This window comes from Schistocerca gregaria, chromosome 1 (genome assembly GCF_023897955.1).
Source record: "Schistocerca gregaria isolate iqSchGreg1 chromosome 1, iqSchGreg1.2, whole genome shotgun sequence".
NCBI lineage: Eukaryota > Metazoa > Arthropoda > Insecta > Orthoptera > Acrididae > Schistocerca > Schistocerca gregaria.
The window spans coordinates 435209862-435229949 of NC_064920.1; the positions used below are offsets into that span (position 1 = coordinate 435209862).

Sequence of the window (20088 nt, forward strand, 5' to 3'; positions counted from 1 at the left end):
AAGTGATTCAGCTAAGCTGTTCACCTCAATTATATCTGGAACTGTTGAAGTTATTGTAATCCTTTTCGATCATAGGAAATGTGAGAAAGTCTTTGCTAAACAAAGTAGTCTCTTTTCGTAGCTACATTAATTACTGAAATGGTGATATCAACTTAGCTTCCCCAAATGGAACTATAGGAATTTCTGATTCTAGTATCATTATTCTAAAAGAGACAAATTCCACAAAGTTTCACTCTTCATAATCTGGTAATTAGTGTTGGAGTAATTACAAGTTTTGGTATAATTAAAATATTTAGAATTTACTTTGGATTTGGCACTGATTGCTTCTTCTGCTTAACTTCACTATTTCATACCCGAGTAAGGAAATAAATCATGCTGGAAATGGGGGACACAGAGTATTGCAGTGCCACTACACTGATATCAAAAAGGCACATTCTGTTTGTGGCTTACACATGTGTCAAGAGCAGGTTGCTCTGAAAAAATAAATGTATTTTACAAACTGGGAGAAACTATATTTGCTACTTATGGAGAATGCAGATGGAACATGAAGAGAACAGTTCAGTTGTATGTAGAATAGTATTCTGATGTGGTGTCCAACAAGAATGACAACTTAGGGAATGTGCAAAAAATTGTTATTGGAGGGCACTGGAATATTATGCAGAGTGTAAGGAGCAGGCCTGCAGTGAGTGAAGAGAATTGAGTAGATGTTCTGGAACACAAAGCTCATAATCTACACGTTGTTTCCAAAGAAACTGAAGGTGCCTCTGGTATGTCAGCACAATGTTGGTTGGAATTCTGTAGATCAGTTCTGATGTAGCATCACAACAGATTCTTTCTTCAAAGAATTCCCTCTACCAATGGAGTTCCCTTTACCAATCATGGAAAATTGAATGTAAGAAATGTACGTTATTGGGGCACTGTCACCCAAACCTCCTGATGTCAGACACTCTGATCGGTACCAAATGATGTGTGTCCATAGAGTATCAACCAAACACCGATTTAGTTTGTGCTGCGTGCTGTGTGCTGTCGTGCAGTAGAAGGTGCATAAATGGTAATTAAAAGTAAAGCAAGAACTACGGAGTATAGGCAAACCATATCTATAAGCTCTGAATGTTAAGTTCTCTGGCAGGTGAGTTGGCAGAGCGTTAAATCATTGTACAAAAGGTCACAAGTTAAAAACCCACTGAAGATGATTTTTTTTAACAGATTCACGTGAATTTGTTATGTGGAAGAACATTTTTCTGCCATGTAAAAGGATATTTCAGAGTTTGTAGCAATGTTCTTTTGGCAGTCTGCTTTCGCTTCATTAGTTGAAAGTAGCAAACCTATAGCGTACTTCTGTATAAGTAACACCACACCTATCTATACAAACTTATGCTACAGGTTTGCTACTTTCAACTAACAAAGCAAAAGCAGACTACCAAAGAACATTGCTACAAACTCTGAAATGTCCTTTTACATGGCAGAAAAATGTTCTCCCATACAACAGTTTCACGTATAATCTGTTTAAAAAAAATAATAAGAAAATAAAAATCACCATCAATGGGTTTCAAATTTTTGACCTTTAGCACAACGATCTGACACTATCAACTCACCTAACAGAGATCTTCACATTCGGAGCTCAGGATACAGTTTGCCTATGCTCCATAGTTCTGGTGTTACTTTTAATTACTGTTTATGCATCTTCTACTGGACGACAGCACACAGCAGAAACTAAATTGGTGTTTTGGTTCATACTCTATCGACACACAATGTTTGGTACCAATCAGAGAGTCTGATATCTGGAGGTTTGGGTGTGAGAATTCTCATTGACTGAGGCAAGCTGATCATAAGAGGCAGTGGAATGTGAACATTTGTTGTGGGATTATTGGAGACTAGTGACTGGTAATTACTTCACTGAAGAAATGTAAACAGATAAAAGATAAAAACATTTCTTACTGAAGTGCAACGACACTATGTGATCAAAAGTATCCAGACATCCCCAAAAACATACTTTTCATATTAGGTGCATTGTGCTGCCACCTACTGCCAGGTACTCCATATCAGCGATCTCAGTAGTCATTAGACATTGTGAGAGGACAGAACGGGGCACTCTGCGGAACTCAGGGACTTCGAATGTGGTAGTGTGTTTGGGTGTCACTTGTGTCATACGTCTATACGTGAGATTTCCACACTCCAAACATCCCTAGGTTCACTGTTTCCAATGTGATAGTGAAGTGAAATGTGAAGAGACATGTACAGCACAAAAGCATACAAGCCGACCTTGTCTGTTGACTGACACAGACCACCGATGGTTGAAGAGCGTCATAATGTGTAATAGGCAGACATCTATCCAGACCATCATACAGGAATTCCAAACTGCATCCGGTTCCACTTCAAGTACTATGGGTCGAGTGGCTGCTCATAAGCCACACATGACAGCAGTAAATGCCAAACGATGCCTCACTTGGTGTTAGGAGCGTAAACATTGGATGATTGAACAATAATGGCGTGACCTGCACAGAGTCCTGACCTGAATCCTATAGAACACCTTTGGGATGTTTTGGAATGCTGACTTCGTGCCAGACCTCACATCGATACCTCTCCTCAGTGCAGCACTCCATGAAAAGTGGGGCTGCCATTCCCCAAAACACCTTCCAGTACCTGATTGAGAGTGGAAGCTGTCAGCACAGCTAAGGGTGGGCCAAGAGTTCCAGCATTACCAATGGAGGGCACCACAAACTTTTAAGTCACTTTCAGCCAGGTGTTTGGATACTTTTGACCACATAGTGTAGCTCTCCTAGAGGAAGTACCACTTTAAATACATTGATGTATGTGGTACCAGCATGATGGGTGCTCAGCTCATTATTTGCTTGTTGCTAGTAAAGAGCTTGTCCACATCTTTGATGTTAGGGCATTATCAGTTGGCCTGCATGTTCACCTGATCTGACACCACTGGACTATTTTCTCTGGGTCACACTCGTAGATGAAATCCATTCACAAGTTCCAATGCCTCACAGACAACTTAAAATATTGCTTTGTTGCAGTCTGCACAATGATATTAAAGGAAGCTCTTTAGTTTATATAAAAACACCAGAGGCTGCAAATGTGTGTTGCAGCAGATGGCGACATTTTGAACACCTCGTAACATAAACAGAAGTTAAAGCCAATGTTTATAACTTCATTTTTTTGTGATTTTGAGTATGGAATCACAAGGACATGAAAAGGATAGATTGCTCATAACCCCATGGAGGAAATGTTGAATTGCACGCAGGCACAATGGAAAGACTGCTACGCATCTAAGTTTTTGGACAAAAATATCTTCCTTCTGAAATAGAAAGAAAAATACACACACACACACACACACACACACACACACACACACACAGTTTGTGGGACTGTACAGGGACCTGGTGGGGAAACGACTGGCTGCTGGGTGCAGAGTCATGAAGCTGTGCTGGGAGGGGAAAGAGGAACGGTAAGTGGGGGAGAGGAGACGTACAGCAGGAGGTGTGTTGGTGGAATAGAAGGCATGTGCATTGTTGGAGTGGGAGTAGGGAACGATAGGCAGGGAGAGGATAGGGACTAGTTGAAGGTTGAGGTTAGGGGGTTGATGGGAGCATTCCCACCATCGAAGTTCATAACACATGGTGTTGGTGGGAATGTGCAAAGGCTGTGAAGCAGCCACTGAAATTAAGCACATCATGTTCTACCAATACACCTACAGTCTTTTCCCCATTCTCTACGTTTCTCCACCCCCCCCCCCAATCACCTCCCCCTCCCAACATCCTCACGTTACCACAAGTAGCACATCACCTTCACGCACTGCTATCCCTCCCATTCTGCACCCCATGCCATGCCATCTCCTTACTCCCTCCAATCACCCTAGATTTCTGCACACGTCAGATACAGGCATAGTTCATAGTTGGCCCCAGTGGCCACAGACTGTAGCCACATGTGTGCACGAGTGCGTGTGTGTTTGTATTTCAGAAAGAAGACTTTTTTGAGCAAAAACTTAGTGTTTAGCAGTCTTTTCATTGTGCTTGTTTGCTACTCAGCACCTCCTCTATGTGATGAGTAGCAATCTATCCTTTTCATATTGTTATTCTTTTGTGATTTCCTTTTTGTTGCTGTTGCAATTTTGCAGAATAAGTGGGTATCTTGACATTAAACCAATTACACAAAGCTATTATTTAACGATCTTTATACAATTCTCTGGTTCACAAAGTCATTCAATTTTTGACTCACTCCTTTCTTTCATGGTCAGCAGAAAGAAAAGCAGCATAGTATACTGGTAAATGACACTTCAATGCCAAATTCATTGCTTTGCACAACCAGGTATTCAGCTCAACCATATGTAGCCAAATGTGATCATCATCAGTTTTAAGCTAAAACTTTTTTCCACTATTCAATTTTTGTAAGTAGGTTCCCTTAGTTCTGTCAAGTTCAAGCACCCCATCAGTCTGACACAAAAGTTACAACATGACCTTCCGCATAAAACAGCACTTGGTTTCACGATCAAAGTCGATACGAGACTAAGATCTAAAAACCATGATTTTTCAGAAAGTAGCGATCGGATTTTGAAAAGTGAAAAGCTTTGCCATTCATTTGCTTTGCAACTAAGAAGCTAGAAGCAGAAATTACTATAGTTTCATCAAAAATATGTGAAATCAATACCAATATCTCTGTAATTAATACAGTTATGAAAAGACGTAAGTCACAATTCATTTGGGCGGAAACAGAATTACAATATTTTAAATGGTTCCAGAAATTAAGAAACATCTTAATTGAAAAATCCTATACACACCAAAGAAATCATACAACAACAAATACTTAACTCAAAGAACATAGCAAATTAAGTATGGGACTTGGTAAATGCAAGACTTGGTAGAAAATCAAAATGTAACATCAGCAACAACCATTATTAACCCATGGAGCATAAGTACCATCTTGGTGACTATGAAACTCGTAAATCAGTTTTTACGCGTGAGACCAATACAAATGAAACACACACAATTACAAATAAAATGCAAAATAAAGTCTCAATTTGACGAGATGAAATTTCCCCAATTATATTAAAGTTCCCCAATTACATTAAAGTACACCTTTTTAATGAAAGTTTAAAAAGAAGGTGTGTCCCCATATGAATTAAAATTCAAAATAGTTGAGTTACTGCAGAAAAAATGGCAGTACTGGAAAATGTTAAAACCACCAACAAATTAGTTTAAATCTGATCTTAATTAGTGTGGGTAATGAAAAACTACGCCAGTTCCTTATTTTTTTCATCTCGCACAATGCATTTCGAGAATTTTCTCCCATTTTTAAGTGCATTTGTTTACAAGAAAAATTTGGGTGATGTTTACATGTTTGATTCAGTGCTTCTCCTGCAATGAAGATTTTTAAGTTATACTACAATCAAAAATCAGACTAAATGAATCCTGGAGTGTTTTTATATACTAATGTTAGAAATAGTACTTTTGTTTGTCTACTTACAGGTATTGTGCCTCTTCCATTACACAGAATGTAAAACACACACACACACACACACACACACACACACACACACACACACACACACACACACACACACACACACCACCACCACCACTTACACTGTTTGTTTCCGGTTGTATTCAAAGTGAAAGTGTGAGTGAGTGTGTGTGTGTGTGTGTGTGTGTGTGTGTGTGTGTGTGAGAGAGTGAGTGAGTGAGTGAGTGAGAGAGAGAGAGAGAGAGAGAGAGAGAGAGAGAGAGAGAGAGAGAAGGGGGATATATAACCTACATATTTATGAAAATTACTGCAGTTATTACCATATGCAGAAGAAACATTTGAAAAAGTTAACACAATGGAACCTAACAGGTCAGCAATCCAGTTAATACCTGGATCCTGAGGCAAGTTTCTACAATTTACAATTTTTTAATAAATTTACTAATCCACTTACCTCTTCAGACAGTATATCAGCTTAACCTTCCATCCTTCCTCTTTATGAATATCTACATGTGTATGTTTAGCACAAATAAATTATACAGGGATTTTTAGATATTACTCTAAAGAAACAGTTTTTCAGCATTTTTATTTTTCTCCAAAGTGGACAAGTCTTTCCATTTCAAGCAGAAAAGGTGTCCTTTGCAACGAAAAGTCTTTTCTCCTTTCTTTAGTTTTTGATTTATTAGGTATCTAGAGAAACCTCTCCTGTTGTTCTTCAAAGTTCAAACTCCCACTGTATTTCTTCCCCATTGTACTTCAATGACTGCAGGACTTTTATAAAAACTGTCCATGTATACCACATGTCCTTTTGCTAAGTAAGACGATTGCTTCATCCACAGTCAGATTCCGTGATGGATAAAAGACTTCTGCATCTTTTTCATAGAAAGTCCCAAACAGTTCTTATTTTCAGAATGAGATTTTCACTCTGCAGCGGAGTGTGTGCTGATATGAAACTTCCTGGCAGATTAAAACTGTGTGCCCGACCGAGACTTGAACTCGGGACCTTTGCCTTTCGCGGGCAAGTGCTCTACCATCTGAGCTACCGAAGCACGATTCACGTCCGGTACTCACAGCTTTACTTCTGCCAGTACCTCGTCTCCTACCTTCCAAACTTTACAGAAGCTCTCCTGCGAACCTTGCAGAACTAGCACTCCTGAAAGAAAGGATATTGCGGAGACATGGCTTAGCCACAGCCTGGGGGATGTTTCCAGAATGAGATTTTCACTCTGCAGCGGAGTGTGCGCTGATATGAAACTTCCTGGCAAAGGTCCCGAGTTCGAGTCTCGCTCGGGCACACAGTTTTAATCTGCCAGGAAGTTTCAGTTCTTATTTTACACAGAGGCTCACAGCATGGTTCTTGTTGAAGTATCCACAAGCACATTGTTCACTCGTATCATCCTGAATATGGCAAAACATCTGTCTTGTGACATTATCTGAGAAGCAAATGATGAAGCAAGCACAGGGTCTACAAACCAATAACCCCTAAGTTTAGGTTACTTTACAGCACACATATGAGAAACAATTGCAAAAAGTTGATATATTTCCTCTATCCTCATTGCTCTCCATTTCTTCAATAAAGATTTTGGTTTGATCCTGCTCTGATGGTGAAGTTCAGAAATAGTTTCAGTAGCATACATATTTGCCTCCAATTTCAGTTTTAGAAACATCCCGTAATCAAAAAATTGCAAACAAACAGTCTAGTTATGTTGATAATGTATTGACAGGAACCTGAATTCCATTTGTTTCTTCAGAGGTAATTCAGAGTGTGCATCAAAATGACACCATTCAATATAAAGAGCAGGCTGTTGAACTGAATGACAAACCTAACAGAAATTCTTCATACTCGCAACCATCATTTCTACCAGCAGCACAGATTTCACTCTCCAGCTCACGTGAGTCATCACCATCACCATCACCATCACCATCACCATCACCATCACCATCACCATCACCATCACCATCACCATCATCTGAAAAATCGCTGATGTCGTCCAAAAGATCGTCAAGTTCTGAGATGCTGTTCAAGGGGTCTTCAATCTCCAAGTCTGACAAGTGATGCCCATTAGCCATATTCACCATTTATATGTTTTTACACATGGGAAGGATTCACACAATAGCACAACACGACAGTCAACATAGAACAAATCAACATGCAACAATATTCCAAGTGCATACACAGTTCACGTAACACTGGTACCATTCACGAGAGGCTGATGTGTGCTTGCCATCATTAGTGCACTTATGACAAGCCAAACAATTAGTCTTGCCACTTACAAATGTAAAAAGTGTTTAAATCACAAAAAAAAAAAACAAGCCAGAAGTGAAGAATGTATGACATACGTCCATTGGATTTCATGGATAAAACATAGTGAACATGTCTAGTACGTTCATTGGCTCCAATGTATTAACTGGTTCACTATCTAGTTTGTCACTGAGAATTTTTCTCCTTGCTTTTTGTGGTGTACAAAATTTTCAAGTTCCTCCGTTAATTCCATTGTATGTAATTTTAGGGTGTGGTGGAATAGCTCAAGATCTTCTTCAATGTGTCTGAATTGGTGTCCAGTGCTTTTTAAGAGTATTGCTACTGATGATTTCTTAACTCACTACATGTTTAACAGCTGATGTGTTCAGTGCATCTAATTTGAAAATTTCTGCCTGTTTTCCCATGTAGCAAGTTTTACATGTAAGTCTGAGAATTTATCTCTTTCTTTTTTATTACTTCTAATTTCTTTTGTAGTTTGTTGTGAAAGCTACTTTCACTTTACATGGCCTAATTAGGTTTCCTATCTTCTGAGAAATGTCACCTACATTAGATATGAGGCCATACACTTGTTTGTATTATTGGATCCTTCTAAAGAGCCATGGATTGTTTTCTTTTTTGTTACATGTTTCTACATATTGTTTGTTACTGAGCCGGGAAGTCATTCGCCACTGCAATTTTGTTAATGTACATTTAGTCCAGTAGTTAAGTGATAAAAATAAATTTTATAAATGACAACTTTATGTATGTAACGAAATCCAAGAATACTGCAGAACCTCTGACTTTGTACAAATTCTTTGCGAAATTGTAGTGTCATAATATATTTGTACCATGTCTTGAGTACAAACACAAACAGTATAAGTGATAATTTGCGTGTGTGTGACATTCTGTGCAATGGAGGAGGCACATACTTGTAAGTATACAAATAAAGGTATCATTTCTAGCATTAGCATTGTAATATAACTTCAAAAAGATATCTACAATTCAAGAGAGGCAGAAAATTACACACTCAAACATCATCAAAAATATTCATGTAAACAAATGTACTTGTAAATGAAAACTAATTCTCGAAATGCCCTACACTAAGCTTGAAAATAAGTAATTGGTGCAGATTTTTATTTTTTAAATCATGAGTGACACAGCTGCCAACTTTCCTGAAACATTGATTATGTCAAGCAAAGTTAAGTAAAGTGTTAGAAAAAACTATTGCACTGCAATTAGAAAACTTTCTTCTCAAAGAAGTATTATGATAAACACAACCGAGCTTTAGATCTGGACATAGAAATTAGACAAAAAGGAAATGACAGCATGTTTGTTCCTAGATCTGCCATGAGCACTTGATACAGGTTCTCATGAACTCTAAACATGTGGTAACAGTGGAATCTGCATCAGTTACATTTCTTACTCATGCACAGCATCATGTAATTGGTGCAGTGTTTTGTTTTTAAATCTTTAATGAGAGGTACAAGCTTTCTACAACCATCTGTTATAACGAGTGTAAGTTAAATCAGAGATATCACTAAATGTGTCACAGTCATTCAAGACTGGTACTGGGTCACACAAATTAAACAGATAGAAGCTAGTATTATTAAGAAGTGTAGCACTTCTCCAGGTATGGTGTGCCCCAACACTCAATTCTGGGGTCCTTATTGTTTATATCATTTGTTACTGATTGAAGCCACAATGCACAATAGTAAGATAACTATGCAGATGACAACATTTGTTGATGGGTCACAATGATATGAGACTGAACTGTTCTAGTGTCTTAAATGGCTTCAGGAATTATTTCAAAAGTAACTGCTTCAGCTTAAATCTCAGTAAAGTAAGTTTAATATACTTTCGGCTGAACCATCAATCTGATGGGAGGCAATGGAATGTTATGTCTGAAGATAATACTAAAATGTCAATTTATTGTTAAACAGGGTTTCAGGAACATCTCTTTGATCTTTTAGGCTAAAACTTAAGAAAACTAGGCTACGCAATGAGAACAATGTAAGTTCTGAATTATGGTCAAATGTGAATGGTTTACTTTGCACTGGTTTCGCCATAGTCACATGCTGAAATGAAATATGGAGGTGTACAGCAGCCAAGCTTATACAAGTAGAACATTTGTCCAACAAAACAGATCCCCTTGCATTTTCATCTGTCTGAAAGGACCTATGATCAAATGCTCAAATACAGCTTGAAGTGTTGTGTGATGTGGTTGGTGTCTACGAGGATACTTGTTTTGGTATTGCCATACTGACTTGACCATTTCCATCTGCTTGGCCGTACGAAAACACTATCTTGGCTTGTTCCTAACATGACTAACAGATCATTCAGCTGCTTACATTACACTGGATCAGACAGCCTGCAACACATAAGGAACACACGGCACATGGTCAGAGAAACTTTCATTCATCAGCATCATCTACTGTGGCAAGGATGCATTTCTGGACACATGTTCATAGGACCTTGATGAGTCAGCTCTCTATCTTTTCTGGCTAAAAGCATCACAATTGAAGGCTCGGCCATCTTATAATGATGACAACCACTTTTCTACAATTCATACCACTGTGCACCATCCACAATATAAGTTTTGTGAAATGGCTTCAGAAGTTGAAATACTTCCTTAAGCATTTTCCCAACCGTAATTATGATCATGATTATATGTTCTGCCCTATGGGCAAATCTCTCACTGCAAGTTTTGTGTCTTCCATTATTTGCTCTCATCTGCTGTCTTAATTTTATAGATGATGAATAATTTACCCTTATGACCACAGTAATTACTTGAAATAAGCCCACCAACAGAAAACACAAGTAAGAAGAGAACAATACATAATAGCTAAAATAGTTTTAGGAAACTATTTTCATCATCTTTGTCACACTTATTAATTTCCTGTTCATCACCTAAGAACAATTCAGCAGAGTACCTCTTACCAAGGTGCATTCAAGTTATAACACCACCATTTTTTCTACTCACACACTAATCACACAAAACTGTGTTACTTATCAATGCAATCTCCCAGCAGCCATATACATTTTTCACAACATCAGTGTCCCGATTCCATGGTCACTAAGAACTCTTCCTTAGGTGTTTGGTTTGAGCACTGGAAAAGCACTGGCACAATGGCAGCCCAGCTAGTGAATAAGTGACCATGAAGAGTGCTCCATCATTGGAAACAGCCAGAAGTCACTAGGAGCCACATCTGCTGAGTAAGCAGCATGAGAAATCATCTCAAAGTAGTTGTGACAAAGAAACAGCAGCACTGAATGCGCCCAATGTGTCAATGCTGTCTCTCAGTGAAAGAGCCTTTCTCACCATCTTTTCAAGCAATGCTGTATGGAGCTTGGTCTTCAAAATATCTTTGTAGGATGCCCTCTGGAATGCAATGAGTACGGATTATGCCACTGCTGTCCCAGAACATGGCCATCATCATTTTTCCAGCACTGGCACTTACCTAAAATTCTGTTTTCTTGGTGGTGAGAGCGTGCGCTGCCACTGAGCTGGGTGGCACTTTGTTTCAGGATTGAAAAATGGTATCCATGCCTCATACCCTGTCACAATTGGTGGGAAAAAAATTCCATACATGTAATCATCACCAACACTGCCTGACAACATACCATGAGCACAGTCTTGTGCTCATTTGTCCAAACCAATCTGGAGGACACTTTTTTGCATTTTTAGATCTTCATGCTGGAGTATGTGTAAGAATCACACAGAAATACCAACTTTTGAGACAATATGATCCACAGTTATTCTGTGATCCTCCAAAACAACTTTCTGCACTCACTCGATCAAGATGTCAGACTGGTCGATGCGAGGCCAAGATTGTCTTGATTTATATTGTCACAAGACACTGTGCCTTCTTTGAACTGTAGCACCTATGAACACACGTTAAAATCAGCCATTACACCATTACATCATAACTCACTCAACTGGTGACGAGATTCAATCAGTGTCATACTATGCCAACGGAGGAAACAAATTATTACATATTGTTCTTGAAACGAAAATGTGAAAGTTTTTAAGTGTCAAATACACTGTTCACTCTTGCTGCTGCTGGTAGAGTACTTTCTACTGTACAGTGCCGTCATCTCTGTCATGTACTCACGAGTGAAAGAACCGCACATATATGTCTGTTTCCAGGCCTGACCAAAAAAACCGAGGTTTTACAACTTGAATGCACCTCGTATTATGTAAGCAGGTATGGAGCAGTGTCATTCCAGATTATGGTAAAAACTTCATTTCAGAAAAATAAGCCAAGTTTCTGAATGTCAGTTTAGCAGAGAAAATAAAATAATGTAATGCACTTATAGCTTTAGTTATCCATCATTTTATGACAGAAGTCACCAGTTGTTGCCTAATGCTTTCTCTTACAGTGTGGCAGAATCAGTGACTATAAATAAATATCTCTTTGTGAATAGGACACAAGGCAGCAAAGTATAATGGCTTTCTAAGATATACTTCTTTGGCATGGAGTGTTCCAGAAATAGGAACTGTTACAAAATGCTAATTTATTAATTAATACATACAAAGGAAATAGGGGTACAATGTGAGGCAATTGAACCATATAATAATAGTTGTATACAAACAAATTACAAACACTAAATACTATCAGACCAAAAATTAGCGATCTCAATGGTATTGTCCCTGGCTCACAACAGGTCCTTCAACATGCAGGAAACTGGGCACTGAGGACGGCTGTACAGGTACTTGGTGGTTGGTTTGGCTCCACAATCGCATATAGTTGATGGGTTCGCAAGACAGTTCCCTTTGCCCATATTATCCTTTGTTCTACCCACCGTTTCTTAATCTGTTGAGGGAGCTCCACATTTTCGATTGCAGGTTTGTGTGTGTGTGTGTGTGGGGGGGGGGGGGGGGGGGTTAAAGGTAGGATCCATAATGCTATCTGTTTTTCTTGCAGTCCACAGGTTTTGTTGTGCCATTGACAGTGATATACTGTCTTTGACAGAAATTTTTAGAAAGCCCTTCTAGATCTCAGCCTGCTTGGGGGAGGGGTTGGTGCCCACACAGCACATGTGCTATGTTTAGACCTGCTTTGCTTCTCTCTGTGTTTGCGGCAACTTCCTGTCTTAACTGGTGGAGCTATCCCTGCCAGGCTGTAAGTTTGTTGGGTTGGGGTTGTTCATAGACATGCTGATGATATTCTGCTTGTCTCGTTGAGGGCAACATCCACATGCCTGGCATGAACAGAACTGAACCAAACAGGGCAGGTATATTCAGCAGCAGAGTAACATAATGCAAGTGCCGATGTTCTGAGTACTGTCAGCTGGGCACCCCATCCGCTACTTTTGAGTCTTCTGATGTTATTGCAGTCAGATACTTTTTGTATTGCATTTTGTCAGTGCTTCCTAAATGTCAGTGCATAATCCAGTGTGACCGGCACCTATTCTGGATTATGACAATGCTACAGCTCCACACCATCCCATATGACTTAATTTTCTGTTGGTGTCTGTTTCACAGATGAAAAGTGCATTCTTGAGTTTCAGCCAGACTTGGTTTCACACAGTTATTTTGGCAGTATGCTGCAAGAGAGTGAAGTCCATTTGTTAGATGTCTCTCTACTGTTTCAAAGTCTTTGGCTTGAGATATTAGCGCCAGATCATCATTACATATGAAGCTTATTGTGTTAAGAGTTGTAGCTGATCACTACAATAGATGTTAAACAAGGCTGGTGCTAGGATGCTATCTTGAGGCAGACTGCTTTTTTTGCATTGTCCCTCAACTTTTCTTGCCATCTAGTTTGACATAGAATCTACAGTTCTGAATCAGAGTTCCTATGAAGCTCTTAAATTCATAATCTCTCATTAGTTTATACACTTTGTGCAAAGTGATACTGTGCTGTATCATAAGCTGCAGAGAGATCTACAAATATTGCTCCTGTGACCAAACCCCTCTCAAAACCATCCTTGATATTCTGTGTCACATTGAGTATTTGTGCTGCACAATTCTTATTTGTTCTAAATCCAGCTTCTTGTGAAATTAGTTTAAGCTCGGTGACAGGGCTGAGATGATTAAGCAATATTCTTTCAAGTATTTTATATAGATGGCACAAAGGAGACATAGGGAAGAAGTTCTTGGTATTGCAAGCTGGCTTGCCAGGTTTCAGTATAGCGAAGATCCTTGTCATCCTGCACATTTTAAGAATCTGCTGTCATGTTAGGCAGTTGTTATAGGATTGCAATAGCTACCCCGAAGTTGCAGGTCCAAAACGCTTCATCTGCTCCACCAATAAATGGTCAAGTCCTGGCACATTGCCAGGTTCACACTTTTTAATAGCAGCTTTCAGATCTTCCGAAGTAAACTTGGCAGACTACTTTTCCTTCCTTCCTTCCTTCAGCTTTCTGATTCAGCAGCACCTGGTAGCAGACCTCATTTGGGATAATGTTGTGTCTTCAAGGACAGTAGGGTCATTACTAAGTTGTTTGAGCAGCTTCCAAGCTTTTCTGCTGTTCTTAGACATGTCAATACACTAACATTTCAAGCCATCGATTTTGTTTGGCTTTCTCCAATTCCTGGGATAGAGTCTCTCCTGATTTTACTGTATTCTTGTTGAACGGATCTAAGGTATTCTAGTAGTTTTGACATTAATTTTTCATTCATACCCAGAAAGTGTTGTGCAGCAGCCTCTGGGGATCGAAGTGTGAATGCACCTCCTCACAGCATCAAAAAACAGTCTTAAAAGTCTGTCACGCATTCGACACTTAGTATTTCCTCATCCAGAGTTTCCGCAAAAACTCCTCCAGTTGGTCTCTTACAGCTGAATGACCTAGAGAACGGGATCACCTGTGGTTTGATTGCTGCAGACACCTGGCGACAGACTGGCCTATGTTGGGTGCCAGGTACAGGTAATGTTACAGTTTCACACAGTGGTAGGAAACAGTGTTGTTGACGAAAAGCAGGTCAGGGTTTTATCCCATATCCCAGTAGCTGCTGTTAAATGAAGGTGGTAACTTGCTGTCATGTGAGTGAGTTAACCTTCTGCAATTAGCCCACTTCAGTACCTCCTCTCATTCTTGGAGCCCCATGTACTATTGTGGCTATTAAAGGTGTCCAAGGCGAATTGAGTGTCCCGAATTTGAAACTTCACTGGGGGAGGGAAGTTAAAATTTTCACCAAGAAGCTTGTAGACGGATGTTATCGTACAACTGCTTAACTCAATTTTAAGATTCAATATTGTTCTCCTTTGATAGAGAAACAGAGCACTGCTACACTGAGACTCACAAAAATGGTACTATTATACTGCCTGTGGGGTCTTTCAATGGCAATCTGCAGGCCTGCTATTTTTGGTCTTTGTTGAGTAGTATCTCTGTGCATCTCTTGCATGCACAAAACATCACAATTTATATCCTAACATAAAATTTGTAGAAGTTATTTTTTGCTGGCTGATAAACCTTCAATGTTTATGGTTATTATCGTCCATTTTGGTCTAACAAACAAACATGTTATTGTGCAGCACCCTGTTCCAGTAGATGAATTACTGAGCCACATTCTTCTCATGGTAAGTGCATAAAATTAGTTGGTGTGGACACAATAAAAGGCCAGCAGAAAATAATAAAAACCTTTCTCGTGATGAAACAAATCCATGATCTCTTTCTCCTATCACTTGCCACAAAAGTCTTACATTTTACATCTTGTCTTCACAATAAATTTGCTAAACAGCAGACATGTATGCAATCTTATTAAAACATACAAAATAACTATGATGCTCTGAAGAAGGGGGACAGGGGGGAGCAATAACAAACAAGAATAACACGAGAAAAAATAAAAAAACTATCACAGTTAAAAGTAATGACAACGCAAAATGAAATCAGTACACAGTTGACTCAATTAAACCGCAATACTCACTTTTAAAGTGTGTTTGTTATCTCTGACATGGATTCCTCCAGTTAATGTTGCAAGAGCCACACCAGATCTCACTTCACTCGGGAGTAAATTTTCTGCCAGTTCTGGGCTTAACTCAACCTGAGTTTGTTTCCTCTTCAAAGGTAATGTCAAAACTTCATCTCGCTTGAATGTTATCAACGGACGGTCCTACTAAACAGGCAAATGGAACCAAAATTTAAGATGAACAATCGTAACTGATCTTTCATGCATTCACTTAACACTATATTTCAGACAGTAAAAATGGCAAGCAGATAAAATTAGAAAAATAGTGTACTGATAAACATGACCCAGTTCTGCTGATTATTTGGCTTGCAACACATAATCACTATGCAAAAAAGGAAAACCCATTTAGAAATTTACTGAATTGGTAAAGAGGCAAGTAGATGGCCATTTATATTCTCCCTCATAGTAGCTAGGTACTAACCCAGGATCTGAGTGATTTGGCACCCCTCTCCCACTTTCCCCCTGAGTAATTTTGCTCGAAAATATCTTCTTTTCTTGCCTGATGATGAAACCCCTGGTTCGCTAAGAGTACTAAGTACACACACACACACACACACACACACACACACACAGACACACACACACACACACACACACACACACACACACACACTTCTGTACACCTACACTGGGCCAACTCTCTCTCTGTGTGTGTGTGTGTGTGTGTGTGTGTGTGTGTGTGTGTGTGTGTGTGTAGATTGAAGAGAGATTCACCCAAAAGCTAGCAAATTTCTCATTCTCAGACTTGTTTATATGCCCAACAACAAATCAAGATATCTACTATCTGAACATTTTTTTGTAATTTTTTTACTTTCTAGGTTGGTTCATGAAGGCATCTAATCGAAAGGTCCCTGACGGTAATCACAATGGACAGAATTTTATCAGCCTCCAACGTTATTTTTAGAACTGGAATGCCAATGTATATGTGAGTATTCCATGACTCAAAATGGACCTAATTCTCATCACATCATCATAGAGCAGATAACTAAAGAACTCAAATTACTCTGTGCATTACACATTAATCATAGGTATACACCCAATAAAATTTTGTCAAGTTCAAACAGAGCTTTTATTAATGGTCTCTTTATTCAGATGTAACTTACAGCAGATTTGTAATTTTTCTGCAGAAATTAAGATGTGTAAGGCACAAAAAAATTATCAACAAATCTATAATATTACATTGTGAATGCAAGCAAAAAATTTCACTTGTCTCTTTGTTCCGAGCAGTTCCTGCATTTATAATACTATGGGTAGTACGATGGCTAGGGCTACTGTTGCTCCTATCAGTTTATTATAATATGACATCGAGAGAATGACTAGAATCTGACTATATTAATTCTAAGACATATTTTATGATCAACATTGGACTAAGAGAATAATGGATGTTTTAATTGAAACTCTAATTATTCTGCAGATACTTTGGACAAACAGAATATATTTAACAACTGTATTGTTGATAGCTGACCTTTTGGATGAACAGTGAGTTCTCAGTACCGTATCAACAAATCAACACTACAATCTGATTTCTGTACAAATAATATCATGTGCTCATTCCATCTGATATCCCTTCACAACTGAATTACCTGATATTTAAATGATTATTATCTGTTGTGCATCAGTTCAGCAATCAAATGGAGTGTTGAGTTTCAATCATGTGTGGCAGTCCTTGCATGAACTGAAGAAAAATAGATAAATTTTTTCACTATTAATGGTCAGATATCAGTCTTTACACTGAGGTGCAGTATTACCCAAATGAAATGAATACTGGTTCTACAATAAGCACAATAACTTACTAGAGAAAGATCTTTTTATTCCCAAATGTTTTGAATTTACTTTTAACATTTTGTGAGAGACTGTCATCAAGAAACCAAGACCCATCACAGCACTATCATGCAACAGTAACTTATTTCCAAGAGTGGCTACTATCCAAAGTTATCAATATTGTGCCTACATTACTCATTTCTATAATGATTTGACAGAAATATGGATCACATCTTTGACACAAAAACTTCAACTGCGTGTTATAAAAGCACTTATTATTTAAGCACTCATTTTACTGTTTCAGTCTGGTATTCACCTCTACTACTACACAAAGACAAGTCTTCATTTAATTTTGTCACCAAAATTCTCGAACAGCTCTTAACCGATTTGTCTCAAACTTTTACACACAGTTCCAAAAAACACTGTTGGATATGGACTACAAAGTCTTGACCGATTCACGCCAAATTTTTACGCAACACTAACAAACATTTATAATTATAGGGGAAAGAGTGTTAGCAGAAATTTCAGAAACTTCAAGAAGTTCTTGATCGATTTAATTTATCTTTTTATATGATACTCATAAACATTCTGATGGCCATAGGCTATATATTCTCTTAAACAACAATTCACAGGTTTTCCATTAAAATAGACTTTGAGAAAGAAAATGTTGTGTTACGGTGTGCTGTGAAAATGTTCAGTATCAATTTCTTTTTTGCAGTCAATTTTAACTACAACAGAGAGCATTTAAAAGATAAGACAAATTTTTTCTCCCACATAATTCTCTCTCCTTTTATATAGTTTTAAACAAAAATTCTAGACACAAATACAAGCTGTTTCAGATTCAACCTCACAGCCAGTTTTAAAAGAAAACAGGAAAGTTGTATTATGGTTTACTGGCTTACAACTGTAATATAGTGAGGAATCTGTATCATCTGAAATAGCTCGCGCTATTCGTCCACGAGACTCAGAGGGCCTTAGACACGGGTTCACAGGTAGATGCCGTGTTTCTTGACTTCCGCAAGGCGTTTGACACAGTTCCCCATAGTCGTTTAATGAACAAAGTAAGAGCATACGGACTATCAGATCAATTGTGTGATTGGATTGAGGAGTTCCTAGATAACAGAACGCAGCACGTCATTCTCAATGGAGAGAAGTCTTCCGAAGTAAGAGTGATTTCAGGTGTGCCGCAGGGGAGTGTCATAGGACCGTTGCTATTCACAATGTACATAAATGACCTGGTGGATGACATCGGAAGTTCACTGAGGCTTTTTGCAGATGATGCTGTGGTGTATCGAGAGGTTGCAACGATGGAGAATTGTACTGAAATGCAGGAGGATCTGCAGCGAATTGACGCATGGTGCACGGAATGGCAATTGAATCTCAATGTAGCGAAGTGTAATGTGATGCGAATACATAGAAAGATAGGTCCCTTATCATTTAGCTACAAAATAGCAGGTCAGCAACTGGAAGCAGTTAATTCCATAAATTATCTGGGAGTACGCATTAGGAGTGATTTAAAATGGAATGATCATATAAAGTTGATCGTCGGTAAAGCAGATGCCAGACTGAGATTCATTGGAAGAATCCTAAGGAAATGCAATCCGACAACAAAGGAAGTAGGTTACAGTACGCTTGTTCGCCCAATGCTTGAATACTGCTCAGCAGTGTGGGATCCGCACCAGGTAGGGTTGATAGAAGAGATAGAGAAGATCGAACGGAGAGCAGCGCGCTTCGTTACAGGATCATTTAGTAATTGCGAAAGCGTTACGGAGATGATAGATAAACTCCAGTGGAAGACTCTGCAGGAGAGACGCTCAGTAGCTCGGTACGGGCTTTTGTTGAAGTTTCGAGAACATACCTTCACCGAAGAGTCAAGCAGTATATTGCTCCCTCCTACGTATATCTCGCGAAGAGACCATGAGGATAAAATCAGAGAGATTAGAGCCCACACAGAAGCATACCGACAATCCTTCTTTCCACGTACAATACGAGACTGGAATAGAAGGGAGAACCGATAGAGGTACTCAGGGTACCCTCCGCCACACACCGTCAGGTGGCTTGCGGAGTACGGATGTAGATGTAGATGTAGATTGTGGACAAAAACTACATCAAATTGGGGAGAGGGGGTGGAGAGGGAGGAGTGGTGGGAGTGGGGGGAGAGTGGTGGAGAGGTAGAGGCGAGGTAGACGGGAGGGAGAGGGGGTAGGGAGAGGGGGGAGGGGGAGGGGGGAGGGAGAGGGGGGAGGGAGAGGGGGGAGGGAGAGGGGGGAGGGAGAGGGGGGAGGGAGAGGGGGGAGGGAGAGGGGGGAGGGAGAGGGGGGAGGGAGAGGGGGGAGGGAGAGGGGGGAGGGAGAGGGGGGAGGGAGAGGGGGGAGGGAGAGGGGGGAGGGAGAGGGGGGAGGGAGAGGGGGGAGGGAGAGGGGGGAGGGAGAGGGGGGAGGGAGAGGGGGGAGGGAGAGGGGGGAGGGAGAGGGGGAGAGGGAGAGGGGGAGAGGGAGAGGGGGAGAGGGAGAGGGGGAGAGGGAGAGGGGGAGAGGGAGAGGGGGAGAGGGAGAGGGGGAGAGGGAGAGGGGGAGAGGGAGAGGGGGAGAGGGAGAGGGGGAGAGGGAGAGGGGGAGAGGGAGAGGGGGAGAGGGAGAGGGGGAGAGGGAGAGGGGGAGAGGGAGAGGGGGAGAGGGAGAGGGGGAGAGGGAGAGGGGGAGAGGGA

General features: G+C 39.9%; 1 protein-coding gene across 1 annotated transcript in view; it reads right to left on the reverse strand.

Moving 5' to 3' along the window:
• The window catches only part of LOC126351252 (integrator complex subunit 9), a 98548-nt gene that overhangs the window by 23536 nt on the left and 54924 nt on the right, over positions 1 to 20088 (reverse strand). Inside the window, exon 11 of the mRNA XM_050002587.1 lies at positions 15579 to 15764. Coding sequence (XP_049858544.1) covers positions 15579 to 15764 — 186 coding nt within the window. The remainder of the gene's footprint in view (positions 1 to 15578; positions 15765 to 20088) is intronic.